The sequence below is a fragment of the Aotus nancymaae genome, unplaced genomic scaffold, assembly GCF_030222135.1.
Source record: "Aotus nancymaae isolate 86718 unplaced genomic scaffold, 86718_ANA_hifiasm-v0.15.2.pri h1tg000062l, whole genome shotgun sequence".
NCBI classification, from domain to species: Eukaryota; Metazoa; Chordata; class Mammalia; order Primates; family Aotidae; genus Aotus; species Aotus nancymaae.
This window is the reverse complement of record NW_026988476.1, coordinates 23,006,967-23,019,645: the sequence shown is the minus strand read 5'-3', so window position 1 is coordinate 23,019,645 and position 12,679 is coordinate 23,006,967. Positions and strand designations below refer to the sequence as shown.

The 12,679-nt window shown below is 43.9% G+C and overlaps 1 protein-coding gene across 6 annotated transcripts in view; it reads left to right on the top strand.

The window, feature by feature from the left end:
• FERMT2 (FERM domain containing kindlin 2) overlaps positions 1 to 12,679 on the top strand; it is a 142,398-nt gene that overhangs the window by 41,626 nt on the left and 88,093 nt on the right. For all 6 annotated transcript variants that reach the window (XM_064365874.1, XM_064365877.1, XM_064365876.1 and 3 more), the window contains one exon: positions 10,072 to 10,237. In XM_064365874.1, coding sequence (XP_064221944.1) covers positions 10,081 to 10,237 — 157 coding nt within the window. In that variant the 5' untranslated portion in view covers positions 10,072 to 10,080. Of the gene's footprint in view, positions 1 to 10,071; positions 10,238 to 12,679 lie in introns of those variants that run through there.

The window sequence follows — 12,679 nt, the reverse complement described above, 5'->3', positions numbered from 1 at the left end:
AGCTCTGATCCTTTCTTCTCTATTACCCTAGATAACTCTTCTTCCTGCTTCTGCCTTTGGGGAACAGTGACCCAAGGGGCACCTCATTTGGGAACTCTGGGCCATCCATTAGGGCTCACCTCTATATTAATGACTTCTCTGTGTGATCTGACCCTCTCACAAGACTGCCAGCCTTATTTATCTGATTGCCCTCTAAACATTTCCACTAAATATGATGCTTCCACCCCAAATTCAATATTTCTTTTTAAAAACTCTTCATCTTTACCTGGCTCCCTGAAATCATCTCCTTCAAACTTCCATTTCCCTGTCTGGGAGTTCCAACTGTTCTTCCAGTCTCCTCAACAGAAAAACTTGGATCCATTTATGATCTCCTTTTTTTAGACCTAGGTTTTAGTCCCAGTTCTTCCATAAACCAGCTGTGTGGCTTAGGACAAGTTGTGTAACCAGATAACCAATCTGGCCATCAGTGAACTGACATAAATCAAGGATAGTAATTAAAACTAAGGGTTATTGTAAGGAAAATTTAAAGTGCTTTGCACAGCATCTGGAACATAAAAAATGCTCAGAAACTTTTTGTCAATACTATTTTTGAAATCCCCTGCATCCTCTACCCCCTTTTATTTACCTTGACAGAGAAAGGTTTTTTTCTTTTTTTTTTTTTTTGAGACGGAGTTTCGCTCTTTTTACCCAGGCTGGAGTGCAATGGCGCGATCTCGGCTCACCGCAACCTCCGCCTCCTGGGTTCAGGCAATTCTCCTGCCTCAGCCTCCTGAGTAGCTGGGACTACAGGCACGCACCACCACGCCTGACTAATTTTTGTATTTTTAGTGGAAACGGGGTTTTACCACATTGACCAGGTTGGTCTTGAACTCCTGACCTCGTGATTCGCCTGCCTCAGCCTCCCAAAGTGCTGGGATTGCATGAGCCACCACAACCGGCCCACACAACAACTAAATGGCTCCTCTTTCTTTCTTTCTTTCTTTTTTTTTTAACCTCAAAGTCTAAACTTCTGTTCTTCCTGGTCTGGCTTCACTTTGTGCTCACCAACCCGAAGCATGTCCTTGGCATTTTTTCCTTTCTTCTCCTGGCTGGTGAGCACTCCATACTCACTTCTGCCTCGTAATTTTCCCATGCGACTTGTCTTGATAGGCCTCCATCTACTCCTTTGTCTGCTTAGTTTTATCGTCTTCAGAAAACATATCATGACTTTGTTAATTACCTTCTTACAGAGTCTAGACTATCACAGTCCTCAAAATGGATCTGTACTTCACAATTTAGCCTTTTATTTTTGCTCCTTTTTGATTTCTTTATTATTTTATTATGACATAATTCACATACCATAAAATTCAGCATTTTCAAGGATACAAGTCAGCGGTTTGTAGGCACAGTCCCCAACCTTTTTGGCACCAGGGACCATTTCGTGGATGACAATTTTTCCACACACTGAGGTGCGCCAGGTGGGGTGCGGGAATGGTTAGGGGATGAAACTGTTCCATCTCAGATCATCAGGTATTAGATTCTCATAAGGAGCGTGCAACCTAGATCCCTCGCAGGTGCAGTTCACAATAGGGTTTATACTCCTATAAGAATCTAATGCCAGGCTGGGCACAGTGGCTCATGCTTATAATCCAAGCACTTTGGGAGGCTGAGGTGGGTGGATCACGAGGTCAAGAGTTCAAGACCATCCTAGCCAACATGGCAAAACCCCGTCTCTACTAAAAAATATACAAAAAACTTAGCTGGGCATAGTGGTGGGCACCTGTAATCCCAGCTACTCAGGAGGCTGAGGCAGGAGAATCGTTTGCACCCAGGAGGCGGAGGTTGCAGTGAGCCAAGATCTCGCCATTGCACTCCAGCCTGGGCGACAAGGTGAGACTCCATCTCAAAAAAACAAATAAATAAATAATCAATCTTATGCCACGGCTGATCTGACGGGAAGTGGAGCTCAGGTGGTAATGTTCATTTGCCCACCACTCACCTCCTGCTGTGCAGCCCAGTTCCTAACAGGCCATGTACTGCTACCGGTCTGTGGTCCAGGAGTTGGGGACCCCTGGTTAATAGTACATTCATAGAGTTCTGCAAACATTACCAGTATCTAATTTCAGAGCATTTTTATCACCCTCAAAATAAACATTGCACCTATTAGTAGTACTTCCCATTCTTTCCTCACCACCCTCCCCGCTACCCACAGTTCCCAACGACCGTTAATCTACTTTCTATCTCTATGGTTTTGCCTATTCTGGATATTTTAGGTGAGTGGAATCATATGATTCTTGACTTTTTGTATTTGGTGTCATTCACTTAGCATGATTTCAAGTTTATCCATTTTGTGGCATGTATTGGTACTTAATTCTTTTCTTAGGCTAAACAATCTTCTTCTCTCTCCCCTCCCTCTTTTCTTTTCTTCTCTCTCTCTCCCTTCCATCCTTTCTTTCCTTCCTTTCTCTCTCTCTCTTTCTTCCTTCCTTCCTTTCCTTCCTTCCCTCCCTCCCTCCTTTCTTTCTTTCTTTCAAAATGGAGTTTCACTCTTGTTGCCCATGCCAGAATGCAATGGTGCAATCTCAGCTCACTGCAACCTCCACCCACTGGGTTCAAGGGATTCTCCTATTTCAGCCTCCTGAGTAGCTAGGATTACAGGCATGCGACATTAAGCCCGGCTAACTGTATTTTTATTAGAGACGTGGTTTCACCTTTTGGTCAGGCCGGTCTCGAACTCCTGACCTCAGATAATCCTCCCACCTAGGCCTCCCAAAGTGCTGGGATTACAAGTGTGAGCCACCACACCTGGCCAAACAATATTTCATTGTATAAATATACCATATTTTCTTTATTCACTACTTGAAAGACATTTGGGTTGTTTTCATGTTTTAGACATTATGAATATTCATGTATGTTCAAGTTTTTATGTGGCATATGTTTTCAATTCTCTTGTGCATATACCTAAGAGTAGAACTGGTGGATTATGTGGTGTCTTCATCTGTTTGTGCTGCTACAACCAAATACCACAAACTGGGTAGCTTATAAACAACAGAAATCTGCTTCCCACATTTCTGGAGGCTGGAAAGTCCAAGATCAAGAGTCCAGCAGATTTGTATCTGGTGAGGGCTCTTTCCAGTTCATAGCTGGCAGCTGGCACCTTCTAGCTGTGTCCTAACGTAATGGAAGGGGCAAATGAGCTCCTTGAGGCCTCTTTTATAAGGGTGCTACCCCCTTGTTAAAGAGATTAATGATATAGTCAAAGTCCCTCACCTCTGTTTTTAATTAAAAAAAAAAAATTGTTTGTTTTTAGAGTCAAATAAAAACAACAAAAAATTTTTTAAAATCTGTTTTTAGGGTCTCACTCTCACCCAGGCTGGAGTTCAGTGGCATGATCACTGCTCAATGCAGCCTCAAACTCCTGGACTCAGCCAGGTGCTGTGGCTCATGCTTACAATTCCAGCACTTTGGGAGGCTGAGACAGGCAGATCACTTGAGGTCAGGAGTTCAAGACTAGCCTGGGCAACATGGTGAAACCTCGTCTTTACTAAAAATACAAAAATTAGCCAGGCATGGTGGCATGTGCCTGTAGTCCCAGCCACTTGGGAGGCTGAGGTAAGAGGATCACTTGAGCCCAGGAGGCAGAGGCTGCAGAAAGCCAAGATTGTGCCACTGCCCTCCAGTCTGGGTGACAGGGTGAGACCTTGTCTTAAAAAAAAAAAGAAAAAAGAAAAAATTCTAAGCTCCAGCGATCCTCCCACCTCAGCCCCTGAGTAGCTAGGACTACAGGTATCCACTTTCATGTCCAGGTAATTTTTTACTTTTATTTTTGCAGAGACATGATCTCACCATGTTGCCCAGGCTAGTCTCAAACTCCTGGGCTCAAGCAATCCTCCCACCTAGGCCTCCCAAAGTGCTGAAATTAGAGGCATGAGCCACTGTGCCAGGCCTTCCCCATCTCTTAATATCATCATCTCGGGAGTTAAGATTTCAACATATGAATTTTGGGAGGACACAAACATTCAGACCATGGTAACTATGTATATGCTAACTATATATACTATAACTATATATAGTAACTATATATATGGTAACTCTATGTTTAATTTGTTGAGGCACTGCCAAACTGTTTTTCAAAGCAGCTTATCATTTGCTTTCCCACCAGCAACATGTAGGGGTTGCAGTTGTTCCACGTTCTAGCCAACACTTGTTTTTGTCATTTTTTTTATTATAGTCCTTTTAGTAGGATGTGAAGTATTATCTCATTGTACCTTAATTTGCATTTCCCTGCTGATAAATGATGTTGAGAATATTCTGTGTGGCCATTTGTATGTCTTCCTTGGACAACTGTCTGTTCATATTTTTTGCCCATTTTTAGTTGCACTATCTGATGTTATTGTTGAATTGTAATAGCTCTTTATTTATTTTTGATACAAGTCACTGAAAAGATATATGATTTGCAAATAGTCTTCCCATTCTATAAGTTGCTTTTTCACATTTTTGTTGCTGTCCTTTGAAATATAACTATTTTAAACTTTGATAAAATCCAATTTAACTTTATTTTTTCCTCTGTTGCTTATGCCTCGATGTCTTATCTAAGAAACCATGGCCTAATCCAAGATCATAAAGGTTAAGTCCTATGTTTTCTTCTAGGAATTTTATAGTTTTAGACCTTACATTTAAGCCTATGCTCTATTTTTAATTTGCATATATGTTGTGAAGTAGGGGTCTAATGTCTTTCGTATGTGGCTGTCCTTTCTGATGTTTTAAATATAAGCCTCCTGCATTAGATAGACATTCCTTAAGAATTTTTGACATGTGTTACATATTTACATGCCTGTCTCAGTGCCCTACACTGTGCTAGACACACAGTTACTGTGTGTGTGTGTGTGAACATTTGATATTTTTCTTGAGGTTAAGATTATTTCACAAGATGTCCGGTGTTTAAACTTAAGTCGGGGGGATATTAAAGTATTCCCAAGCATGGTTTTCTACATAAAACTTTCTGTAATGGGAGTAGTACATGTAAGCAGTGCATTTCTTTCCCTTTTTTTTTTTTTTTTTTTTTGAGACGGAGTTTCGCTCTTGTTACCCAGGCTGGAGTGCAATGGCGCGATCTCGGCTCACTGCAACCTCCGCCTCCTGGGTTCAGGCAATTCTCCTGCCTCAGCCTCCTGAGTAGCTGGGATTACAGGCACGCACCACTATGCCCAGCTAATTTTTTTTTTTGTATATTTAGTAGAGACAGGGTTTCACCATGTTGACCAGGATGGTCTCGATCTCTTGACCTCATGATCCACCCGCCTCGGCCTCCCAAAGTGCTAGGATTACAGGCTTGAGCCACCGCGCCCGGCTTCTTTCCCTTTAAAGATTTCATTGTTACGTCAGAGCTCTCCTTTGGTCTGTGAAAACAGTCATATTCCTAGCAAATTCTCTTTGTTTCTGTTTGCCAGTCCTTTTCTTGCTAATTACGGTGACTGCCCATTTCTATCAAAGAAGTGGCTTTTGCAACCTCCCTTCCCGTTTAGATCACATCCCTGGATTTCTACCTCTTCAGTAGCTTTATTGGTGTGTGCCATTTTTGGCAATCTCCAAGACAAAGACAGAATTCTACCCACCTGGATTTGACAATAATTCATTACATTTCATCTTGCTGGCCTTATGTCACATTTTCAAGCCCCACTTAACACATTCACACTCGTACAAACCCTCTCTTATTTTCTCCTATCCCCATCCTCTCTCCTTCTTCAAACTCAGTGGTTATATTTTGAATTAACCTTTTAGAAACATAAAGCACAGTGTAAGAAGGCACAGAGAAAAAGCTAACGTCAACCTGAGCATTACCAAGCCCAAGGGCTGCATTTGACGGCAGATCTGTGAGGCATCGCTTGCTCTAAATCTAAGTCCAGTGCTTGGTACCTTATTTGGATATTACTGCTTTCAATGCTTGAGCTGTTCTTCCAAACACTGGCGTACTCAGCTACTTTTTAGTATGATGTAAGTACCACAAGCATTGCATTGTCCTAGTGGTTCTAGCAGGGGATTTCAGATAAGATTCTACATTTGAATACATTCTAAATCTTAGGTAGAAGTAAATATTTAAGAAATGGACTTAAAAGCCTCACTTGATAAACTGGAAAAAAAAAATCCCAGTTTCAGAGAGGTGAGGCTGACTCCTCTTTAATTTTCAAAGCAAGCAACAGCTTGAAATACTCAAAAAAAAGGCCTGAAGGGACCAGCTGCACCCACCCTAATCTAATTATTATTCCACTGGTATTTAACTCAGGGTCCTTGCCTTCCTGTGTATTAATTGCTCAAACATATACTGCTAACTTTCTAAAGATAGTAAAGTGTCTTATAAAGCTATACTTAAGTGATTTCAAATGTTAAGAAATGGGGCAGTCATTTACAATATTAAAATTCCCCGCCCCCACTCTGTCACTAAATGTAAAGAACAGTCATAGAAGTGGATTCAGGAAAGCACGGTAGTTAAGAGTAGTCGGTGCTGTGGCGGGGATTGTTTAGAAAGTAACTCTTACTGTAAAGTGGGAAAATAACTAGAATGTGGAAACCAAGTACAGATGCTCCACAACTTATGATGGGGTTACCTTCTGTAAATTGAAATATTGTAAGTCAAAAATGCATTGCATATACCTAACCTACGAAACATCACAGCTTAACCTAGCCTATCTTAAACATACTCAGAACATTTACATTAGCCTCCAGTTGGGCAAAATGATCCAATATGAAGCCCATGTTATAGTAAACTGTTGACTGTCTCATATTATTGAATACTGTACTGAAAGTGAAAAACAGAATAGTCCTGGGGTATTCAAAGTATGGTGTCTACTGAATACATATAGCTTTCACACCATCGTAAACTACAAAAAATCATTAAGTCAGGGACCATCTATATTAAAAGAGTTTCTAAGCCATGACAGTCGGCTTCAACAATTTTGTCTGAAGGAAAGGGAATATTCAGAAACGGCATAGATATTTTAGGTTCCAGAAAGGCATGTTTAGGAAGCCATAATTTTTTGTAGCTTACAGGAGCATGTACAAAGATCATAAAATACAATTCTTAGTTTGATTCCCAGTTCCATTTTAAATCTCTACTCAAAAATAATCTCTGCTCCACCCCTCTAAGCCTCTCAACCGCCACCCATCTTTTTTTTCTTGTTTTGTGTCACTTATAATGTATGCTATCTCACCGTTTATGCATCCATATACATTGTCATAAATCTTTTGGGGGATAAGGTGGGGGAAATAAATAAGTACATTTTTAAAGTGGGGATGTTCCCATTGGGATTTGGTTTTTTTTGTGTTTCTGAGATAGATTTTCACTCTGTCGTCCAGGCTGGAGTGCAGTGGTGTAAACACAGCTCACTGCAGCCTCCACCTCTTGGGCTCAAGCAATCCTCCTGCCTCAGCCTCCCACAGTGCTGAGATTATACCTGGCCCCTGAGATTTCTCCATGGAACAGAACCGCTGTTTCTTTGACATTTTTTTGGTCTGACACCAGCATGTTTTCCATTTTCTCTGTCTCAAGATATTGTGAATTTGTGGACAATGAAAAGAATTTGAAGTCCCTGCTCTTAAAGAACTCAAGATTTATTTAGATCTATTTTTTAAAAATACCAAAGAAACTTCTGAAAATTCTGCCCATAGTTCAGCCAGTAGCTGCTCTTTCCAGTGTCTATCACCGTGAATGTAATGGCATGTACAGAGAAACTGAAATGCTGGATGCAATTCTAGGTGATGGTGTAAAGTTCTCGAGTTCGTAGAAAATAAAGAATAGAAGGAAAAAAAAAACCTCCCGTGATTTCAAGACCCAGACAGCTTCTTAACATTTTGTTGTATTTCCTTCTAGTCTTTTTCTCTGAACATTTAAAAATAAATAAGCTCGTAATTTTACAGCTGCATATCTAGTTCCGCAGTTTTGTGCCCTAACAAGCAATTCCTTATTTTATTAAAAACATTTTCCTATATATTTTCAACACCATATTACATAAACTCCCTCCTCTCCGGACATTCATACTGCTTTCAAGTGAACTATCTGGAACATCCATGAGTAAAAATAATTGGAGAGTAGAGAGACGAGAGACTCAAGGCATCAATTTCTCCATGATGACTAGTTAAAAACACTGTAGTGGTATTCCCAATTTTTTTTTTCTGCCAAGCTTTTGGCATCTGACTAAATTTTGCTGCTTTCACTCCTTTCTGAGTTCCACCCCTTTCTCGAGGCCTCCTATCTTGTTTCCCAGTTATGTTAATGAACAAAAGGTTATCTGCCTGGTGGGTTCCCTTTCCAAGCGTTTGAGACAGTTTGACAGGACGATGAGACTGCGAACTGTAGTCTTTTATCAGGAAAAGGTATTTTAATCTACGCTTTCTTGACGTTTACTTTTTGAGCCCATTAATTTGCTAGCGAGGCAGTTTCTCTGGTTTGCTGTTTCTGAACGGAGTCCCCTCGACATTAGCGGGGGAAGTGGAAACAAAAGCGGGAAGCAGGAGACTAGTTCTCCATCATTAGTCAGTCTTCAGCAGGTGAAGTTGTTTAGCTCTTCCCTGTACCTGCAGGCACAGTTCCATAAGTATTAAAATCCAGGGTGTGGCTGAGGGTGGGGTGGAGTATGGATCTCCATCTAACAGCTTGAATAGACTGTTAGTTCTAAATTGCGTATACAAATATACAAATACGTACAAAGAGCTCGAGAAGCTGGGGAAACGGTTTCTGAGTAAAACTCGTGAAACTAAGTTGTGTCTTTCCCCTATAGCAAGAGCATCATCTGTTGGACTTGCACCTGGAGGGAGCTTCCGAAGGGGTTAAGAACGCTTGCAAACTCCTGGGAGTCCAGTAGGAGTTGCTGATGGTGCCGGACATTGCTTGCAAAGCAATTTTCGTGGTTCACCTCCCTCTGGGTTTTCTCATTCTTTTGTGGGACGTTCAAGGAGCTGGTCTGGGCATTTACTTTTTAAAGTTTCTCCATCCCAGACTCCTCTCTCCAGCTCCCGGAGTGCGGCACCTCTCACCGCTCCAAGACTTTTGGTCGGGCTCCAGGCGTGGGGAGGGGGCTGGAGGACTTTTGTTCCCCGAAAACGACCTTGCCCTGGGAATTTCCTGGGGTCGTTTCTCACGGACAAGCCCCCTCCCCCGGCTGCCAGCGCGGACACCCGCCGCGGGGGCCCAGTCCAGCCCGAGCTCCCGACGCCCCGACGCCCACCCGCGCCCCGGGAAAGGTCGCCTGCGTTCCCCCGCTCCCCCTCCTCAGAGCCCGCAGCCGAGAGCCCGGATGTTGGATTCAATCCCGGCACCGGGTCCTTCATTTCCATAAAAGGGCAGCGCTCCGCGGGGCCGAGATTGCCGCCCCGCCGCGCCCCCCGCCGCCCCCGCGCCTCCCCACCCCTCCCGGGACCTGCAGCCCCCTCGCCCGAGCGCGGCGCCGGGAGGGCGGGGGCAGGGGCGAGGCCGGCCAGACCCGCTCGGGGCGGCGGTGCGGGCGGCGAAGGAGGGACCCAGCGCGCCCAGCCCAGCCGAGCTCGGACCGAGGGGGCGGGGAGAGGGTGGAGCGCGGGGAGCCAGGCGAGGGGCGGCGAAGACTGGACTCCATTAGCCGCTGCGGCCGCAGGCAGCGCTTCGCCCGCCGAAGAGCCGGACGCGGACGCCGCCGCCCCGCGAGCCGTCAGCCCCGCGCCTGTTGCCGCGCGAGCCCCGGGCCCGGAGCGCGAGGAGCGCGCGGTGAGGGAGCGGGACCCCGCCGGGACTGGAGGGGGCGCGGCGGGGAGGGGAGCGTGGAGCCCGCACGCGCCGGGTCTCGGGGCCGGCTGGCAGGTGAAGCCCGCCGCGGTCCGCTAGGCGGGGACGGTGTGGGGCGGGCGGCGCCGGGGCCGAGGCGCGCTGCGAGGCGAGCTGGGTGAGCGGGGCGCTGGGATTCTCCCGCAGCCCGGGCCGCCGCCGCCGCCCTCCCGAGTTTGCGCGGAAAGCCCCGGGTCCTCCGCCACCTCCCAGCCCGTGGCCGACGCTGCGAATTCGGTGGGATTCGCCTTCCTTTGGGGGAGTGACGCTTACGAGAGCCATTTCCTCCGCGCTCGCAGGAAGGAGCCATGGCTCTGGACGGGATAAGGATGCCAGATGGCTGCTACGCGGACGGGACGTGGGAACTGAGTGTCCATGTGACGGACCTGAACCGCGATGTCACCCTGAGAGTGACCGGCGAGGTGCACATCGGAGGGGTGATGCTTAAGCTGGTGGAGAAACTCGGTGAGTAGCATCCCAGCCGCGTCCAAGTAACCACTTCCCAGAATTGGTGGGGGAGGAAAGAGGCTAAAGGCGGGGGAGGGGCGCGTTTGAGAAATCTCGGCATCCCGCAAATGCTTTTTAGAAATGTAAAATCTTTCAGCATTTAAGCAGATAGACCTGTTCCCCTTTGCATCTTACTTTGTTTTGTTACTCTCTGAATTTTCGTATGTAATGATTCGAGCCTCCCAATTATAAACTTAATTGCGTAGTTACGGGGATCGGGGGGGTGTGTGCCGGGAACTCATTAATTCTTAACATTTACCTACAGAACAATGAAAGAATGAGAAAAGTGTGTTGGGAGGGTAATACTACAGGGTCCGTGGTTATCTATTTCTTCAGCATACCTGAATGTTAGTGACGTTTGGCATAGAGGATGGTACAAAATACATTTAAGAAAAATCTGTGCTGGAAAATGTGCAACTACTGGCGCCAGTGTGAAGTTTCTGTGGCTGTTCTACGTGGTGGAGTGCATTAAAATGTTCCAATCATCCACTCTTATAAGGGGTGGGGCAGTGCTTGACAAACTTGGTATCCATAGTCCATGCTCGAAGTAAGCCATTTCGAGCATTCGGTTTTATATTAATAACAAGCCAGTGAAAGAACTTTATGTTAAAAAGCAGACTTTGTTAAGCTAATTTGAAGTTGACAGTATTTGCTTGAGTATAAATATATGCTGGATTGATACCGGGTTTGAAGTAATAAGGTATCTTACTGTATGAAGTGTATGAAAAGTGTGCCCTACACATTTTGTTTGCGATGAATGAAACCATTTTCGTCTGGAAGAGTCGGCCACATAGTTGATTTTATCCTAAGAGAACTGCTCAGAGAACTGTCTTCCTGAGGTTTTAAAGTGCCTTTCGTGCCTTTTGTAAATAATGCAGTTGTGATAAGGTGATAAGTGTGGCATTGTCTTTTTAGCCTGCAGTTGTTTTTTTGTTTTGGTGAAGGGGGGTTGGGGACTTTCTGGGGGTTTTTTTCGTCTTTTTTTCTTTTTAAACACAGCATTCATTTTCAAGCTACACTGGGAAAATAGGGAGGTGATTATTTGTCGGGAAATCTATTTCTTACCAGAGGATTATTGAATATAAAGGTACTGAAATAGCACTATGATGCAGTTCGCAAAATAAGGCAGAATTCATTTGGGTGGACCTGCTTTGTACCCCTGTTGCAAGGTTTATTATTAAAGGACCAAACAGAAGCTCCTTACAAAGTAGCCTCTTCCTTCAGACTCTGTATTGTTTGGCTTCCTGAGATACAGCTCAGGAAAGAATATCCTCCTAGGTAACCCGGTGAAAATTAAATTTTGCTGTATTGATTAGCCATTTAACTGGCAGTTAACAGTATTTTTATCAGATTTGAATGAATCAGTCACTGTTTGCAAAATAAGAACTTTTTATATCCAGCACTGGTATGGGATTAAGAATGAAAATAGCAAATATTTGGATATATTTTGTTTTCAAAGAAAACAAGCATTTATATCAGAGATTTTCTATTTTATGGTAAATAGACCTTATTAATACATTGGCTTCAATAGGAGATACTTTTTATATTGGAAAAAAAAAGGAGCTGTTGAAGGTGACTGAGACAACTTGTAGTTCTCGAAAGCCAGGCTGTAGCTAATGAATAAATAATTATTTCTATATTTATTTTGTATTGCTTAGGACTATTTATTATAGAATCACAGTACTAAATGGAAATATAGAGAATAAACTATGCAAACAAATGTTAATTTAAATGACTATAATCTTAGTCTTTTAATGCTGATGCACTTTTAATGTTTTTATGCAGAGAAAGGAAGCCTAACAAGATAAGAAATGCTGTGCATATGGAAACCTTACTCTTTTTTGAACTGAACTAATAATGATTCCTGTTGTATTTTGAATTCCAAATAGAAAGTGCCTCCAACTTTCCTGTTTGGTAAAGGTAGAGCTAAGTGATGCTCCTGGTTTTTACAGTTAGATTTTGTTGTCTGTTGGCAAGTAAATGGAGGAGAGATTCAGAAGGGCGCCGTTTAAAACATCCACAAACCAGGCTAGTCAAATTAGAAAAGAACTTGGTAATTTCTCAGAGTTGCCAAAAACTGGAATGGCCTGCCTTCTGAAGCCCTGACTTATGTCACTGAAGGTACTAAAGGGCAGACTGGATGACCACTTGCTTAAACAGTGGCTAAAGAGGATCAAAGCAGCTTGCAGAGTCTAGATAAAAGGTGGAGATGGTGGTAAGGATGGGATGGTACAGAGCCTGGTGTCTCAGGTTGCAGAGCAGTGATGGACAGTTAGCAGACTCAGGCTACTGTGGTCTTGAAGCAGTTATAAACAGAGGGCACCAGAGCATTCACCTACATTTTCAAACTCCACTGTCTGATATCCTTCTTAATCTCTTGGAAGGTATATGAATACCAAA